General features: G+C 39.3%; 4 protein-coding genes across 4 annotated transcripts; 1 reads left to right on the top strand and 3 right to left on the bottom strand.

Moving 5' to 3' along the window:
- Positions 1–3,219, bottom strand: agmat (agmatine ureohydrolase (agmatinase)). The gene is made up of 7 exons (XM_040038050.1): positions 2,855–3,219; positions 2,237–2,439; positions 1,967–2,015; positions 1,358–1,553; positions 810–989; positions 578–662; positions 1–468 (listed from the first exon to the last, which is right to left on the bottom strand). Exons 1-7 carry the CDS (start codon positions 3,157–3,159, stop codon positions 395–397), a joined length of 1,092 nt encoding a protein of 363 aa, XP_039893984.1. The 5' UTR covers positions 3,160–3,219; the 3' UTR covers positions 1–394.
- Positions 3,220–4,211: 992 nt separating this feature from the next.
- LOC120737389 (tubulin alpha-1B chain-like) lies at positions 4,212–6,973 on the top strand. The gene is given in 5 exon segments (XM_040038049.1): positions 4,212–4,326; positions 5,296–5,518; positions 5,605–5,753; positions 5,847–6,005; positions 6,007–6,973. Coding segments are annotated over 5 exon segments (1,356 nt in total). The 5' UTR covers positions 4,212–4,323; the 3' UTR covers positions 6,829–6,973.
- A 289-nt stretch (positions 6,974–7,262) lies between these two features.
- pink1 (PTEN induced kinase 1) lies at positions 7,263–11,736 on the bottom strand. The gene is made up of 8 exons (XM_040038048.1): positions 11,258–11,736; positions 10,449–10,724; positions 10,220–10,323; positions 9,938–10,120; positions 9,589–9,752; positions 9,351–9,478; positions 8,853–9,083; positions 7,263–8,637 (listed from the first exon to the last, which is right to left on the bottom strand). The coding sequence occupies exons 1-8, from the start codon at positions 11,609–11,611 to the stop codon at positions 8,353–8,355; spliced, it is 1,725 nt and encodes a 574-aa protein (XP_039893982.1). The 5' UTR covers positions 11,612–11,736; the 3' UTR covers positions 7,263–8,352.
- Positions 11,737–12,718: 982 nt separating this feature from the next.
- Positions 12,719–16,789, bottom strand: LOC120737323 (trypsin-3). The gene is made up of 6 exons (XM_040037949.1): positions 16,521–16,789; positions 16,136–16,207; positions 15,564–15,720; positions 15,281–15,419; positions 14,953–15,204; positions 12,719–14,666 (listed from the first exon to the last, which is right to left on the bottom strand). The coding sequence occupies exons 2-6, from the start codon at positions 16,191–16,193 to the stop codon at positions 14,514–14,516; spliced, it is 759 nt and encodes a 252-aa protein (XP_039893883.1). The 5' UTR covers positions 16,194–16,207; positions 16,521–16,789; the 3' UTR covers positions 12,719–14,513.
- Between the last annotated feature and the right edge of the window lie 1,491 nt (positions 16,790–18,280).

Here is an 18,280-nt window from a genome sequence, read left to right as displayed (position 1 = left end):
TAATATTTCCTTACGTATTTACTAAAAGCAGCAGTTAGTTTAAATCACTGACCGGTTTGTCTTTCTTGCCTTAAATGCACATTGGTGAATACTGAATTTCACATTTCTGTACACCCAAACGGCACTACACTTAAGTTGTCATGGTCTTAAAACTCATGTGCAGCACTGCACTGTTGAATGAGTGCAGGATTTCCTAATGAAGCCAATACTTACAGAATCAAAACTCGTGTCCACTGCGGCATACTCATCATTTTGTTCGCAATTTATAAGACAGTAATTACCCTCAGATATTTTAGTGTCATTCAAGAGTGCAAAGCATGACTGTACCAAAATTTGATTGTCCGAGTTTTTCCAAAACTACACATTTTATTCTCTTCTATGCTCTCAGTATTTATCAATAGTACTTAATTTTTGGGAGAACACACAACATTTCAAAGAGGAGGTTGGCCCCAGTCAATGCAGTGTTTCCTGTTGACAGAATGAAAGAAAAAAATGAAATGAATAAGAGGACAAGAGGGAAAAAATACATTAGAAAGAAAATTGGAATTTCAAAAGAATTTAAATGTTAAAAAAGCACCTGTGGTGTCGTATGGTGGTGACACCTCCACTAGATCACATCCAACAAGGTTCAGACCACGGCATCCCCGAATAATCTCAACTCCCTAAATCCAATCGTGACGATTGATTGAAAAAATGAATTAATAATGCAGCAGAAAATACAACATTTCCTTGCTTGGCGTATGTAGTTTTTTATATATAGCTAGTAACTAGTATAGTAAACTTTGAGGTGTCTTTAGCACTTTGATTACCTGTATGGGAGTGAGCCCTGCTATCTCAGGTGTGCCTGTTCCAGGAGCAAAGCCAGGGTCAAGAGCATCAATGTCAAAACTGAGGTATACTGGACCTTTGCCCATCTGATTCCTGACCTCATCCATTAAAGGCGCAAGAGATTTGAACCAACACTCTTCCACTTGCACAACACGGAAGCCCTAGGGGAGTAGAAAAAAAAACATAGTAGCCTTGTTATGAGAAAATTATTTTGAGACATATGGCATCTCCGAGTCAGTGCCATAAAATGCCCTTGTTCTAGATGAATGCATTTGCATCTTGTTGTCAAAAAACAAGCACAATAAAGATATAAAATATACCAATTATTAGCATAGATTCTTGCAACTTTATATTAATCCAGTTATACAGCATTTACTCTCCAGACAAAATGCCAAAACCATTATGTTGAATTTATCTGAGGCATTTCCCTATGGGGAACAAGCAAGTAAAGGTTTATTTATCCAACGCCAAAAAATATATGCTACATAAGCATGCTTTACACACATGAAACAGTAACCTAGCAGAGTACCTGTGCCCGACTCCATTCATATGAGTCGGCAGAATAGCCTGAACCCCGAAGGCCAATCTGGACCACTCTCTTGCAGTCCAGTAATCCTTCCTCCACACATCGTCTGAATGGAGTCCCGTGGCCTATTTTCTCCCCCAATACCACATCACTGGTGTCAGCATGAGCATCCACATGGATCAAACCCACTGGGCCATGCCTAACAAATTATCACAGGAACAAGGGCATGGGGTATAAAATGGTTAAAGAGGAAGTTCATGTTCATCAGTGGCAGCTATATATATTAACTGAGGACTCTTCCTGCATTCTCAGTAAACCCAATTCACACAAAACAGTATTCTTTCATTTTATTGCATTCTCAGATTGTAAAGTCAGTGAATACAAGAATGCATAACTCGAGCGACACCTGAATCATGCATTTTTGGATTTGTAGGCTGTACAGTTTTGGAAGTTTGAGGGAAAAATGCTTAATAGCCGTGTTAAGACAGTTCAACACAGATCAAAACAATGTTTATTGTATCCTAAAGTGTGTAAAAAAGTAGTACTGTATCAGCAGTCTCAACTTCAAATAATTTGCATCACATATAGTTCCTAGGAATAAAGCACACTTACTTCTCAGCAACGGCTTGCAGGATTGGGTAAGCAATAGTGTGATCGCCACCTGCAGACAAAACTTCCTTAAAATCCAACCTTTGATCAAATCTTCTCTTTGGTTTATAGAGCTATCTAAATGGCTAATAATTGAACATGTATTACAACACTGTGCTTTGTTAAATATTTACTGAGCTATCCTTGACTATCTGTGCAACTGTCTGAATAAAATGTGAGCAAGGGCACTTTTAGAGCGTTTTTTTCACCTCTAGAGATCAGTTTTCTTCTCACCCATAGTTAGCGGGATGCAGCCAGTGGCCAGGATCTTTCTGTAGGCCTCCCTGATGCGTTTGCAAGTGTCTTTCAGGTCATACACATTAACGTTCACATCCCCAATATCAGCAACCACGAGGGACTCATAAGGTGCTGCCCTGGTGCCACTGTTGTAAGCCCTCAGCATGGCCGACTCAACTCTGATCTGTCGTGGGCCAAACCTGTGAACCAGGATGACAGCTATGATTGTTCAAGCACAATGGCTGCTGCTTGGATTTTGCTTTTTTTTTTTTTTTTATTGTGACAATTTTTAACCTTGATGGCATGAAAATAGTGTTTACTGTACACAGTAAGGTATTGGGTGGTCAAAATGAATTTGGACGTTTCAGCTTTTGTACATTCCCTGCAGCTGAGGATTTCTGTTGCCTATATATGTCTCAATTGTGTACAAGATGGTCTGTGAAGTTTTGCACAACATGAGAATAAGATTAATTTAGTCACTTTAATTACAAAAGTGAAACTTAAATCTATCTTTAAACGCCTGAAAACAGCAGCTTTGTTATGCATGCATCCAATGACAGTCTACGGAGCAGCAGGCCCATACGTTTAAATATTAGCTGCAGAGAAAAACACTACCTTGCGCCAGGTCGGTTCGAGGTCCCGGTATCAATTGGGACGCCAACAAACGCTGCATCAAGCCCTTCTGCGGTGTCCTGGTAAGGTAATTTGGCCATGGTGGGGATCCCGGCCACCCTGGCAACAAACTCGGCGCTCGGTGGTACATTGTAGCGTTTCCCTGAGCACTGTCTGTTCGGATTTATGCAAAGGCCTCGTCTCTCGCTGCAAAGAGCCAAAGCCTGTCGTGGCTGCAAGGCGAAAAAGTCCGCTGCTGCAGCTGTAATGGTACGACTTAAATGCAAGTTTCTCCGAAGCGAAGACATGCCTGCTAACTTGAGCGTAAAGTTAAGTTGTGTCAGTAGGCCTTTAAAGGACTTCTGCTACTTTAGTGCTTTATTGTATGCTCGTAATATTTTATTCTGCGTCGAGCAGCGTAATGAAAAAGTATAGTTGAGCAGTATTTATTAACTTATTAATTTGCACTGTACACACTGTGATATTGGATGCACAAATTGATTCTTATTATGCAGGTTAAGCAATGCACATCTTTGTTAGGCGACTGATTAATTCATTACTTTTCTTACAGGTCTTATAAGTCACAGCATGATTCGGAGCCCTGAAGGCAGCACGAGTCTGCAAATGAGTAATCGAGGGAGTAACCAGCTGTGACCGTCTATCAGGAAGAGAAGGACCAGCGTTATGAATGATTGATAAACAAAACTATGAAGAATACATATAAAGTAGTTATAATACTCTCGATCGACAGAATGCGAGTTCTATGATTTTTGCTAATGACTTCATTAAAGTAGAATGTAGAAGAAAATATATAGGGAAAAATGCAATATTACAGCTGTGATAAGATTGAAATTTAACAGGAAGCCAACTTTGTAATTTCAAAGTTACTTTTGCTCCTGGACACGTCAGCCAAGCCATTTGTTCAATGTAAACGACCACATAAGTGGAGTTCAACGGCTGAAGTATTTGTCATTTTCCTGAATTAAGCCTTTTTATTTTATTCTCTCGGATCTCCAAACAATATAGCTTCCATTGTGATGCCGTGGCTTTACTCAATATAACAGGTTTCTGGCTAATTGCATTGATTTACACAAGCAAAGCGAATACCCCCTTTTTTTTATTTATTTATTAGAAAAAGGACATCCGAGGGTCTTGCCTCCTACCAGATTTTATGAAATTCTGCTCTCTTTTTTGCACAGTCCTGTATTATATTGTCCTGCATAATCCTACCGACTCACGCCTTAGCGGAGGAAGAATTAGCTCCTGAAAGCCTCTTATCGCATATTGGAGGTTCTGAATGGGAAACAATTACTGCGCCAGACGGAGAAGGGTTTTCAGTTTGTGCACTTCACCTGTCCTCCTGAAGAGGCAGAGCGAAGATCGTCATCACAGCATCCTCAGACACCGAGCACCTCAGTCGCAGACACTCCTCTGGCTTGTCTTATTACATTGCATAATACCGACAAGCAATCATGGTAAGCGAAACCTTCATTTCTAACATTTGACTTGCTTATTTGTTACTGTTTAAGTCTAACATATGTGGAAATTAAACTAGGTCGTTTTTTCAGATCTGTTTCTTTCCAAATTACTGCAACCTTGCTTGTTGCCATGCAGTATTCCGCAGCTTACTGTGATCATACATTGTTTTAATTGCGAATAGAAATAGTGTGAGATGTCGTCAGTTCGTTAAGTTCGTACTTAAATGATAAATTACATTCATATGGAAGAGCCTGATCCTTATTCTACACAACTCCTGTAAATCATCTTAGTCTTCACCACTAGACTTGTCCACTTGCCTTCCATTGGCTCCCTTATCAATTTCTGAACATGATCTCCAGCCATTTAACACAACGTGTATGTAAATGTATGTTACATAAATGCAGTGTCCTCTTTTCTAAAAAATAATTATGTCAGTGACATAATACACCATATTGTGTTTGTGTGTTATATAAAACTAAGCCATCCCTAATATCATATATGCTTAAAAATATACCATAAAATCAAATACAGCACAAATTGTGTTACATATAACCCCAGTGGATGATCTGAATGTGTCTTTTTAAAGAGCCAGCACACTGCAACATGTCTGACCTAGATAATCCTCTCTGTCTACAGTAATCCTGCAGTAGGCAGTTTTATGTCGCAGCACAAAATGCATGGGCTTCTGTAAAATAAATGGCAGACTGAGACTCAATCCAAATGTTATAATAGAATATAGAAAATGTATTATTAACGGCTTCTTGTGCAAGGTAGGGAAAATGTAATTTAAGCAGTTGTGTTAAAGGCAATTTAAAATACAGTGATTGTTTCATTTGTGAGCCCGATTAATGTGTTTTATCCCTCCTTTTTTTAATTAGCAAAAACTGTTCTGAAAACTAGTTATCTTCAGCAAGTGGAAGACTCGTCTTTGTTTTTAATCCAAATCTTTTTTCCCCTTACACTAGCGTGAGTGTATTTCCATCCATGTTGGTCAAGCTGGTGTCCAAATTGGCAATGCCTGCTGGGAGCTTTACTGCCTGGAACATGGGATCCAGCCAGACGGTCAGATGCCCAGTGACAAAGCCATTGGTGGTGGAGACGATTCTTTCAACACCTTCTTCAGTGAGACTGGAGCTGGAAAGCACGTTCCCAGAGCTGTTTTTGTCGACTTAGAGCCCACTGTCATCGGTAAACTTCTAGAAATAAACTTATTGCTGTTGCCTCTTTAATTTGTTAAAACCCTTACATAATTTCTTAATGGTGGTGTTTTGTAGATGAGGTGCGCACTGGGACCTACCGCCAGTTGTTCCACCCTGAGCAGCTGATCACTGGCAAGGAGGATGCTGCTAACAACTACGCCCGTGGACACTACACCATTGGCAAAGAAATCATTGACTTGGTTCTGGACAGGATTCGTAAACTGGTGGGTAAATCAGAGTAGAAGAAGCCTGGATAAATGACCTAACTGATGGGTATATCTCTTATCTGGTTGCTGTCTCTCCCTCTCTCTCCTCAGGCTGATCAGTGCACTGGTCTTCAGGGCTTCCTGGTGTTCCACAGCTTCGGCGGTGGCACCGGCTCTGGTTTCACCTCCCTGCTGATGGAGCGTCTGTCTGTCGACTATGGCAAGAAGTCCAAACTAGAGTTCTCCATCTACCCAGCTCCCCAGGTGTCCTACTGCTGTGGTGGAGCCCTACAACTCCATCCTGACCACCCACACCACCCTAGAGCACTCTGACTGTGCCTTCATGGTAGATAACGAGGCCATCTACGATATCTGCCGTAGGAACCTCGATATCGAGCGTCCTACTTACACCAACCTGAACAGGCTGATCAGTCAGATTGTGTCCTCCATCACTGCTTCCCTCCGCTTTGATGGTGCCCTCAATGTTGATCTGACAGAGTTCCAGACCAACTTGGTGCCATACCCCCGTATCCACTTCCCCCTGGCCACCTATGCTCCAGTCATCTCTGCCGAGAAGGCTTACCACGAGCAGCTCTCAGTGGCTGAGATCACAAACGCCTGCTTTGAGCCAGCCAATCAGATGGTAAAATGTGACCCTCGCCACGGCAAGTACATGGCCTGTTGCCTTTTGTACCGTGGTGATGTGGTACCCAAAGATGTCAACGCTGCCATTGCCACCATCAAAACTAAGCGCTCCATCCAGTTTGTGGACTGGTGCCCCACTGGTTTCAAGGTTGGCATCAACTACCAGCCCCCCACTGTGGTTCCTGGTGGAGATCTGGCCAAGGTCCAGAGGGCTGTGTGCATGCTGAGCAACACAACTGCTATTGCAGAGGCCTGGGCTCGGCTCGACCACAAGTTCGATCTGATGTACGCTAAGCGTGCCTTTGTTCACTGGTACGTGGGTGAGGGTATGGAGGAGGGAGAGTTCTCCGAGGCCAGAGAGGACATGGCAGCTCTGGAGAAGGATTATGAGGAGGTGGGAGTTGATTCTATTGAGGGTGAAGGAGAAGAGGAAGGAGAGGAGTACTGAAAGGGTCATGAGGGATTATACAGGAAACTTCAGTGTGTTCCTAAATACATTCCAGTCTATTTATTACCCGTTTGACTTTGTTCAGAGTATAAATTATTAAAATGCTAATATGGCTCTGTCTTAAATAAAGTTTCTGAAAAATGAAGTCTTGTATCAAACCTTTTTTTGCATAACAACACCTTTAAGTTGTGAGGGATTTTTAGAGAAACAATTTTAGTTTGTCCAAGATCACATGGAAAAATCCAGGTGAAATCTGCTTTGGAACTCCAAGAAAAAGACATTTAAGATCAGGCCGCAACTTGTTATTTCACAAACAGTGCTAATAATATTCATCATCAAAATTTTAAAAAAATGTATTGATATTACTATATCACCAATACGAGTTATTTATTTTGAAAATATCTAAAGACAAAGAAAAGAACTTGAACAACCACTTCAGGGCTCTTTAACACTTTTATTCTGAAACACTGCAAAAAAAATCGACATATATCTAAAATCCGTCTTATAATCTTTTGTAGGAAGCCATATACATGCATCCCTTTCATTCTTTTTGACAGTAAATTATCCTAATATGAAGGATTAAGTCCCAATTTTCAATTATTGTGAAATCTGTATATTATATTAGCTGAAAACCACAGCTCTGAACAGGTGTAAAACATGAGCATAAAGTGCAAACAGCAGCAATGTGGAACAAAGTCAGATCCTTAAGATTAATTAATTACTCATGCATGACACATCAGGATCAATGTGATTCATATGTTCTAGCATTTAGGACAGGTCTATGTTCCTTAGCTGTGAAATATCAGTGTACAACTGACTGCAACACACATATTCACTGACAACCAGATCTTCAAGGGGCAACTTTATGTCCTACTTGTGAACCTTTCACTTGGTCTTACCCTACACAGTAGAGTCTAACTTTATCTGTATTGACCTCCACATTTACTGGTACAAAATTTTTTCATAGTTGCAAAAATAACTGCATGAATGTGAGTTTTTGTTTGTTTTTTCCCCCCACAGGCTGATTTGAAAAAGTGTATCATAATTTAGAAAACAAAATATCCACTCACATAATAGAATTTCTTGCTGCGAAGCAACTCAAATGTTGGGAAAAATTAAACACAATCACTCCCCAGCAGCCGTCTCAGTAATCCACAATGCATTGCACGTGTAAGACAAACTGCATTTTTGTATGATGGGTACCAATAACACTTGAATGTTTGAAGTGCTTGAATTTCTGCTGATACAGTGATGATGGCAAGTGAAACAGATTCACAAGTATGTGAGAAATGCAGATAAGTAACATTAGCAGCTTTAGAGGACACAGGTTTGAGGGTCGGGTTCTTGAAAAGGGAGAATTACACCACTTGGCAATTCATGATAAATAATCAAACAATACCCACAGCCATTAGATGTTACAGCTAAAACAATAAATACCACACATACAGAAGTCTGAGTATTGAAAGCAATTTTAAGCCCCAGTTTATCCATATCAGTGACTCTCAGCTACGTGTTTGAGTTAATCTAGACAGACAGCACGCAGGCCTGGCTCTGCTCTCGCCCATAGAGGAGGAAGCCTACAGCAGTGCGCAGGTCCTCCAGCTCTAAGTTAGCCAGGAAACTCCTCTGAAGCTCCGCCTCCACTTTGTTCCCACTGGGCCCCTGACAGCCCTTAAGGAGAACCACAGCAGACTGGCAGAGCAACCAATCAGCCAGCTTCCTCATGCCCACACTGTCCTGATTAGCCAGAGCCTTCCGACCCCAGAGGCTCAGATGTAGCATGTTAGCTGCCACACGGGCAGTGGGGCGCTGCAGGGTATGAAGAACATGTTTCAGTAGTGGAATGGTAGAGATGCTATCTCAGGTAAATCTACAGAAAATGTTAACTTCACAATTCCCCTTAGTGTTGAGAGAATTGTGATTTGTTTTAGTTCAATGTTTCGGTTTAATAAATGAAACTATATTGTTTTAGCTCTCTTTTACTGAAAACTTAAATATTAAACTAAACACAGCCACTTCTTTACCTTGTTTGGGTTCCTCCTGAGAAGTAAGCGTATCACGAACTGCAAATCAGCTGGAACACTGGAGGGTAGAGGAGGAAGCTGCTTCTCCTGGTAATTCCTGCTCTCCAGTCCCACTGCTCGATAGAATGGATTTTGCTGTCCAAATATCTCGTAGGAAATGGTGCCCACGGCCCAGGCATCTGCCTTGCTGTAGTCAAGCACCACACCACATCCTGGAACTGCAGTGGCCACCTGATGGCAGAAAAATTATGAGAAATTAAAGTGCTTAAATATCTGGTTAACTGCAAATGATCTATTTATACGAATTCTTATTTATCTTAATGATTCATTTCAAAACACAAAGATACAATTAGGTTACTTGAATGGTATCCAAGTGTCACCTCCGGTTATAACCAGAGTGGAGGCAAAAGTCACAAAATTCAGTTTTAATAGTCACCAATAAGAGACGGCGCAGCAACTGTGGCTACTCAGTTACAATAAAGACATTTTTAATCTTACCTCCGGAGCCATAAGTGAAGCATTCCCTCCTTTGCTAACCCAAATGCTGTTGAAGGGCAGCTGCAGACTAGAATCGCTCTGGGCCAGACAGCATCCAAAGTCAGAAATCACTAAACGGGGGCAACCATCTGCATAAAGGACAAATCAATATAACACCGGTGACCCAAACAGACCTCAAGTTGGCATAGTTTACATTTGGCTTTAAACTGTTCTGTTATTGACAGAATTTTGTTCGGACCTGAGTCGAATTCCAACAGCACGTTGTCTGATTTTAGATCCCTGTGAGCGACACCCTCTCTGCACAAATGGTCAATCCCCTCAAGGAGCTGCAGCACCATCAGAGTGCCCTGCCTGCGGCTTGGTGTGGACATTTCCAGGTACTGCCTCAGTGTGCATGGATAGCTATGACACAAAAAAATCTGTGAAGTTACTGAATAAAAATGACCTGACAAGTACACTATAAAAAACCCCCAACAAAATAATAAAAATCTCTGAAAACAAAGACAGTGACTTTTTTTTTTTTTTTTTACAATGTTTCTAGCACACATACTGGGTTGGACTGAGGTAGGTAGGAAGGTAGGTCTTACTTCTTCATGACCAGGAAAAGAGTGCGATTGTTGCCCAGGCCTGTAGGGTTAAGCCTGGGTGGCAAAACATCTGGATATTCCTCCTGAGCACCTGGTAGCAATGGAACATCTGCAGTAAAAGCCCGGTACACTCGGATTACATTAGGGTGTGCTGACACTCTTTTGGGCAGGACTCCGAAATGTCTGCATGTAGAGAAATCACAGCCATTCATTAGTACGTTTCCTATCCTTAGGTCACCACTCTGAGGCAGGAATAAAAAGAACTGAGGTTATAATACTTACCCATCCAGAGTAATTTCTTCTTTTTCCTGCTTTAAGGCATGAGGACCTGCAGGGACCAGCTCCTGAGACATAGACTTTAAGATGGCCTCACTTGATGACCCAGCCTGCAAACAAATAGCAAAATACCCGTCGGTACTGATGTGTGGCTCTTTTTCGTTTGTTTTCATACAGAGGATTAAAACCTAAAACAGATGTGAAATCATTATCAAACCATTAGTATACTACCCACCCCAAAGTTCCACATCATCTTAATAGCAAAAGGGAAGTTCCTTAGTGAGCAGCATGTCAGAGATCGAGGTGCCTCAGTTTCCACTTCACCTTCTTTTATCTGCACCAGGGAGCATTTTCTGGCACTTTGCTTTGGAGGAGCAAACTGAGCTGCAGCCTCATACACAGCTGCATTGGAGCCTTTCCCAATCTGGTTCCCTAGAATGTAATCCTCCAGTTTATATCCAGAGGTGAATGGCTTAAATGGACTCTGGAATTTCTTCTTTCTAAAAACAGCCTGCAGGGGAAAGCAATAACAATAATAATAATAATAATAATAAGCTACACAAAGATATGTTCATATCAATCACGTGCTATAAACAAATTTAGTCAAGAAAAAAAAAGGAAAAACAATCAACAGACTGTATACAACAACTTTTTAAAGCCCCCAAATGTACCTACACTTGTTATAGACGCAGCTAGAGACATATTAAAATAATAAAAAGTAAATTAATGCAAGATTGCAACCAGGTTATCCATTCAGGCCTCAGTGCAAACAGCATGAAAATTAAAGAACGTACACAAATCTTGGGTCTATGCATTACCGTATCAACAAAACATTCATAAATGTAAAAACAATATGCAGAGTTGGTGAAGATACAAATAAACAAACTTTCAGTGAAAAAAAAAAACCCAATACGGCAAATAACCATGAAAATAAAGACTAAAAGAAAAACGACTACTAACAAACCACTTTGTCAGAAGCTACTACACTTAACGACTTAAATGTCGCTTAAGTACCCTACTGTGACCTACTTTTAGATACCATACCTGGATCTCCTGGCATGTTGAAGCACTCTTTCTGTCATCCTCCAGCTGTTGTTCGATAAGCCCCACACCGAGACCGAAAGCCAAAAATACAGCTCTGTTACGCGGGGACCCGCCAGCAAACCTCCTGAAGCCGGCGGACTGAAGCTGAGCTGCCAGGCCTTTCAGAGAAGTGCGGTAATAGCGGTACCGAGACGGCAGGAAAGCCTGAGGCTGAGCGGTGCGGACCGACGGGCCTGCACGGAAACGGTCAGCTCGGAGCTTTGCTGCGAGTCGGCCACCGGATTTCAGGAGACCGAGCTGAAAGACCGACCGGCCCAACTCGAGTCCCCGGCTAATAGCGTGTTTCACAGACATAATTTACCCGGACAGATAACTTAAGCTGCTACCACGGAGTTTTACTTCTGCCTAGCTCTCTACACCTAGCTCTCGAAAGTACAGCGTTATGTAAACAAAACAATAACTGCTGCTGAGCATGCGCAAACCTTTAGACAGTCTTCTTTTCGTTTACCGGAGGGTGGCGTTTAGCGATCAGGGTACATATCAGGGTATAAACACAAATACATTTAATCATGTCACAAATACAGGATCACTAGAGGTTCAATTTATGCTGGGCTGCCGAGCACACTATATATTTAAAAAAATGTATAACAACCCAGTCCCCAATGGCATTTAAAAGGTTGTTTAAGGCCTGACACAAAAATGTTTGAATAGTTTCTCCCTCCTTAACTACTCAAGGTGATGTAGATTTTTTTCTTTTCTTTTCTGTTTGTTTCTTTTCTTTTTTTTTTCTTTTAAAAAGTCATCCAACTACCCATGTGGATACTTATTTTATTAGAAAACTGACAAAAATTATGGCTTGCCTATGTGGTACAGACCACCCAAGAATCTGTTACTTTGCACTAATTAGTGAATATCTGTATCTGTGCATTACACCTGTACAGTTTATAAATGAAGCCTGCTAATTAGGTTTGCTGTTGTAAGTGTTTCAGTTCATAGTTTTGTTGTATGTTGGATACACCATGTTAATTTAGTGAATTCTGGTCTCATTAGAGTCAAAAGGAGGGTGAAGCTTTACCATGTCACTGACATGTTGGCCAGTGAGTGTGCATTGTCCCTCAGTTTCACAGTCCTGATATAAACTGGTGAAAATGCTCAGCTTGAAGCTTCACAACCTGACTTCTCTAAACATCAACGTGACTATATCCATCTTTTATTTAAAATCTATGTTGTCTTGATGCATGCTCAATCATCCAGGTAAGTAAATCTCCAAAAGTTGATTCTGTTCATCACTTGGATGAGTGACGAAATGTTTCTCCCACGCTACGTCCAGATGAACAGAATCAACTTTTGGAGATAAAATGTATGATCTCACAAGAAATGTGTGGCTCAAATAAGAGATATTTTAATCATTAATTCATCACTACTAAAATTATTAATTTAAACTTAACAGTTATGCAACTACAGAGGAACCACACGAGTGTGCAAAATCTGTAGCATAAGACTATAAAAACAAATTTAGCTTCCATTAATGCTTATAAAAAATTGGACAAATGGTAGCATTTGCTTGATCACATGATCAATGCCAAACCTGTAGCATGTATAGTTTATCTCTGAAGTTCCATTGGGTAGGATCCAATCACCTTACTGTAAACAACAACAACAAAAGCAGAGAGAATGCCCCTGACAGGGGTGTACTTTCTTTTCTTCAGCAATACGTTTTGTTTTCTTCCAAAGTATGAATAAAAAATTAACCATATAATATTACAAGTTCAAATGACCACCTAATCCTTTTTGGTAAATATAATCATCACACACACACACACGCACACACACACACACATACACACACACACACACACACACACACAGTAGAGGTCAGATACTAAGATATTCTCTTAAAAAGTTTGAAAACCCACCAAGGTTAAAGGCACTTTTTTAAACCTTATTTTCATTTTGTGTAGATCATTGTTTGTTCGTTCGTTGTTTGTTGTTAGTTTAGCACATGCGTAACCAACTAACTAGATGGGGTCACTGTGCCAAACAAGGACACTGATTTATAAAAGTCTTCATTTAACAATCATTTCCACTGGACCAGGATGTACATGTATCATACACACTTATTGCACCATTTTCAACTTATTCATGGTCATAATGTTTCACTGTTAAATTATAGTTAACCTCAACAGGTTCACATGAATTTCCCAGTAATATACTTCCCAGCATGCCATTATTTTTAATCAGAGCTTTTTAGGATATGTTATAACTTTGTTAGGTTAACTGGCGTAGGTGTGAATGTGAGCATGAATGTTTAGGTTTAGCTTAACAACAGAAACCAGCACCAGAGAGAAGCTGTAATTATTCAGTGTGCAGCAGGATAGCTTCTATATTTAGTTGTTTAGATACAGTACCCAACAACTTGATTAGGCACCCAGTGTGAGGTTAATGCCACAGCTGCCCTAAGTTGCTCTATAACACGAGTAAACACTTTCCTAAGGAGTTCTTTATGTTTAAAACAAGACCCGAGTTCAGTGAAGTCGATAATTTTGAGTTTTAAACAGGTTTTTGACAGATTACTAAAATATTTGTTTGTTTGTCTAGCTGCATTATGTAACCATTTGCTATGTGTTTTATGAACATATAAAGGTCAGCTCTTCTTTGTGAAGAAAAATTGAGCACTTTGTTGATTTTTATATTCTAAGCAACTTTTGGACTTTTTGGACTTTGAATACAAGAGACTGATAGAAACATGATACAGACAATCAGCATCTTCACTGTCACTGTGGATGGGTTAACCTTTTATTCCATACTAGTAGTAGTAGCAAGTATCACTTGTCAGTTTATAGACCCAGTGCATTGGTAAAATTGTTCTTAAAGCTGCACTAATTGAAACTGTCATATTTACAATGAAGCTTAAATAAAATATAAGAGGTTTTGCTTGTAGTAACAGGCATAATAGGAAAATTGATTCATGTGAAAACAACAACATTGGTGATTTTTCAATAGTACTATTCACTTTGAATGATTAACACAGTTACTAATTATACTGCTATAGTACCAACAAAAAATAAAAAGGATATCATAGCAACAAGTCTTTCTCTTATTATTCCCTATCAGAAAAAAGAGTGACAATCAATTAATTATAGGTGCAATATTGACATATTTCCAGGAACATTTTAGAAATTCCTAACGTTAATATTTATTCATTTCAGGCCCATCTGAAAATTATGTTCATTTAACTGTTTTTGAAAAAAATCGCTCATGGTGTGTTGTCAATAAGCCAGTTAATCCACTGAATATAGCTCCTGACTCTGGTGTAGACACCAGGGTAGTACTGATTTGCACAGCCAATACCCCAGGAGACAATGCCCTCAAAGTAGCCATTGCAGACAAGGGGGCCCCCGGAGTCGCCCTGTGGAGAACCACAACAAATCAGGGTTGTTTTTTGATAATAGAGCATTTCACATTCACCCTTAAATGGAAAATGTTAAATATTATTAAAATGACACTGAAATTATATGTAAATCATCACTGGTTAACATATATTTTTATAGCATATATAACAGGTGTCATTTTGCCTATAAATTTAAGAGGAAATATTCATTTAAAAATAGTATTACTCTACAAAACGCAGTTGCTAAGTAGTAATTAAGCATACCACAAACACAAAATAAATCATGTTTTCCATGAATGTATACCTGGCAAGAGTCCTTTCCCCCGTATGGAGATCCAGCACAAAGCATACCTGGTTTGATCCTGCCCCAGTAATACCAAGTGCAGTAAGGTATTTCTCTTACATCCACAGCACGTAGCACAGGGGAGAGGGTGTAACTGTAAACCTGTGTCACTCCCCAGCCACTCACTATGCAGGTGCCACTAAAGGGAGCGGTACCTTCATCAGGTATCAGAACTGGCTGAACATAAGCATTCAGCTGTGCTGGTCTGCTAAGCTGTAACACAAACCAAAGTTAGGGTGGTACCATTGTGAGATCACATTTTTTGTAGCTAAGTACAAGTCCTACTTACCTTAATAAGCATGATGTCATTCTCATATGTCCTGAAATTATAATTGTGTACATATATCTTTGAGACATTGAAGATTTGTTCAAATCCCTCTGTTTTGATCAGGCTGTGCTCACATAGCACAACCCTCATAAAATTACTCCTGTTAAACAGAAAGAGATAAAACGAAATGAGAATTTCACATATGTTCTTTCAAAACAGACCTTTTCCCCTCAATAATTATTAAATATTTTCATTAATGTTTATTATTAAAGCTGCAATCTTGCTGTATGGTGTCAGTACTTACGGTCTCCAGCAGTGGGCAGCAGACACCACCCACTCTGGGTGAACTAGCGTGCCTCCACAATAGTGATCCCCGACCTCAGTCTGAAGGGATGCCTGGTATTTGATAGAGTATGGTTCGACCTCCTGACCCCCGATGATCCTTCCTGTATTCTCTTTCTCTGTGACGAAAGAAAGAGCGAATCAGACAATTTGTCTCTATATTTTACGTTCTTTTGGTTTACAACAAAAAAGATAGATTGTCAGGGTAATGTGCCTTAACAAAAAAAAAAAAAAAAAAGCAGAATATTCTAGTAAGTTTCTTAACTTAAAGAAGTCTAGTTGTTTTCGTTCCAAGCTCCTTATAATATTCCAGTTCCGTATTCATTTCTACAGTATTGTCTGGCTTCATAAACTGAGTCAGACAGCAGTATTACAGCCACGTCACAGAAAATTTCTCCCGATCGACTAACATGTCTGTTTTTCTCAGCTGTTTTAAAGTCTTTGTGTATTAGTCTTTAGATCTAAACATTGAGACTAGAATTTCATATCCTTTGTTAAGTGTCGTGGAATGAAAAATTCAAAGATATAACTCACGTGAATTTACTGAAAAAAACAAAAGAAGCAGCACAGTAGTGATTGCCACAGCAGCCATATTGTAATTGATACCTGTAACACAGAACAACGACAGCTAGCAGCTTCTATATACATAAATTACTGTCATTTTAATTGCTCGTGCTAATGAACTATAAATTATTTGCTTAGTTTTGCTTAATTTGGTTATTTTTGCTTTGTTTAAAAACTGTATCGCAACAATTACAGGATCAACAATATCTTCAAAAGCACTAAATGACCATTTAATTCAATTCTTTTGAACAATGAGCTTTTATTTCTAAAATATAGTTAGACTGTGAATTATTTTTAGACAGTTGAACATTAATTACAATTTCACTAAAAAGGGTTAAAATAAAAATTTGCTTACCTGAAAGTCTAGACACAGGAAGCTTCAGAGTATCTCCAAATGATGAGACCAATGCTCTCCTCTTTCTTTTTATAGTGTAACTATATCCTTGTCAAGATCTTTTGTTTAAATTATCTTTTCGTCTTGTTGTGTTCTGTAACCATCTCACGCTCCTACAATGAAACTGACCTACAACCTGACAAAGCTAGGGTGTTCTCTTGTATTATGCCCATTTCTAAGCTCAAGTTTTATACTTGCAGTTTTTAGGTTGGCAACGCCTCAACAGGATCAACAATATCTTCAACAGTTATTTCTCTATTAAATGTTGATAATGTTTTTAATGAGATGAAATTAGATTGCAATAGTTTCCACGATTATGTAGGATATAAAATAATAAAGTTAGAAAAGTCACACTGGCAAGATTAACTTCATTTCAAAACTAAAAAAACACAAAAGACAGAAGCACTTCCGGTTTCTATGATTCATTTTATGAAAATCTAAAAAAAATCTGAATCTTATTTAAACATCTAAAAATTTCAAATGTATTAGTTGAGATTTAAATGAAATAACTGACCATCACAGACAATGATAAACAGTTTACTGGCTAAGAGTACATTGCTAAACTCTGGCTTTATGGTGTTTGTGTTATTGCAAACTAATAGAGATAAAATACAAACAATGGTTGGTATTATTTTCCATGAAGTCTTCGACTTCCTCCCATAGTCCAAAGACACTTAGACTAAGATACCCATAGGTGTGAATGTGAATGGGAATGGCTGTCTGTCTCTCTGTGTTAGCCCTCTGAATGGCTGGTGATGTCCAGGATGTACCCTGCCTCTTGCCTTACGGTAGCTGGGATAGGCTCCAAACTCCTATCAAACTCCCTCCCCAAGCCTAAGGATAAGCGAAAAAAGAATGGATGAACAGAATATTAATTATAACCACATGGAGACTTTGTCGTGTTCAAATTTTTCAGAAGGAATTCAGGAGAAATATCTGTCCTTTAGAAAGATTTAATTTACTTCAGCAGTTGAAATTACAAGTTTACTTCGCTGGAATGCAATGTGATAATCTGCCTCACACCAAGATGATCATGGCTAGACAGACACACAACACACTCCCTGCGTAGTCTTGATTATCTATATTATCCATTATTCTTCAACCGATTCTAAGGCCCAGTTAAGGACATCTTCTTCAGACTTCTTGACCCAGAGATTATTCAAACCATCATCATGTGTGTGTAAGCATGCTGCAAAAAACCCTCTGCACTCAACGTCACTAACAATATTTCAGCCCAGTTATAGCGTTGGATGAAACTTTTGACCCTCAAAACATAGAGTGTACATCGTGTTCTTTTCATTGCAATGGGGCTTAGACTATACTCAGGCTCTCTGTTGTACCTCACCTTCAGGTTCTGTTACACACAACTTTAATATGTCAGTGATTTATGTCTTTAACTGGAGTACTGCATGTTATAATAATAATATGGTTGAACAACAACCTTTCATAGCACTCTCACCTTGTGAGACTGTTTATTATCTTCAATACATGCATTGTTACCTCTTTACTCCTATAGACGCCACCTAAACAGCTAAATAGCTACTGGTACCCCAAAAGAAACCCAAGTCCTTGAACTTTTTTGTGCATAAACACAGCAAATAGTTTAGTAGTCAAGGATCTGATTAAAAGGACTATATTTCGTGTGAAAGTCTTATTCATTATTTCATTTTCTTGGATTAATACTAATAAAATAAACAAAGCCATGCCTAAAGAACACAAAA

Source organism: Simochromis diagramma, unplaced genomic scaffold, assembly GCF_900408965.1.
Source record: "Simochromis diagramma unplaced genomic scaffold, fSimDia1.1 OVJJ01000061.1, whole genome shotgun sequence".
NCBI classification, from domain to species: Eukaryota; Metazoa; Chordata; class Actinopteri; order Cichliformes; family Cichlidae; genus Simochromis; species Simochromis diagramma.
Note: the sequence above shows the minus strand (reverse complement) of the source record. Positions and strands in the feature narration are given on the sequence as shown.

What these genes read in the sequence shown, in the direction of transcription:
- LOC120737323 (XM_040037949.1), bottom strand. Translation starts at nt 16,193, where the DNA reads ATGGCTGCTGTGGCAATCACTACTGTGCTGCTTCTTTTGTTTTTTTCA. An exon ending in GTTTTTTTCAGTAAATTCAC is followed by an intron (nt 15,721 to 16,135) that starts GTGAGTTATATC and finishes CTTTCGTCACAG; the next exon opens with AGAAAGAGAATACAGGAAGG. An exon ending in GGGGAAAGGACTCTTGCCAG is followed by an intron (nt 14,667 to 14,952) that starts GTATACATTCAT and finishes GGTTCTCCACAG; the next exon opens with GGCGACTCCGGGGGCCCCCT.
- pink1 (XM_040038048.1), bottom strand. Translation starts at nt 11,611, where the DNA reads ATGTCTGTGAAACACGCTATTAGCCGGGGACTCGAGTTGGGCCGGTCG. An exon ending in GCTGTTGGAATTCGACTCAG is followed by an intron (nt 9,479 to 9,588) that starts GTCCGAACAAAA and finishes TCCTTTATGCAG; the next exon opens with ATGGTTGCCCCCGTTTAGTG. An exon ending in TCAGGAGGAACCCAAACAAG is followed by an intron (nt 8,638 to 8,852) that starts GTAAAGAAGTGG and finishes CATACCCTGCAG; the next exon opens with CGCCCCACTGCCCGTGTGGC.
- agmat (XM_040038050.1), bottom strand. Translation starts at nt 3,159, where the DNA reads ATGTCTTCGCTTCGGAGAAACTTGCATTTAAGTCGTACCATTACAGCT. An exon ending in CTGCAAGCCGTTGCTGAGAA is followed by an intron (nt 1,554 to 1,966) that starts GTAAGTGTGCTT and finishes ATAATTTGTTAG; the next exon opens with GCATGGCCCAGTGGGTTTGA. An exon ending in ACCACCATACGACACCACAG is followed by an intron (nt 469 to 577) that starts GTGCTTTTTTAA and finishes TTCTGTCAACAG; the next exon opens with GAAACACTGCATTGACTGGG.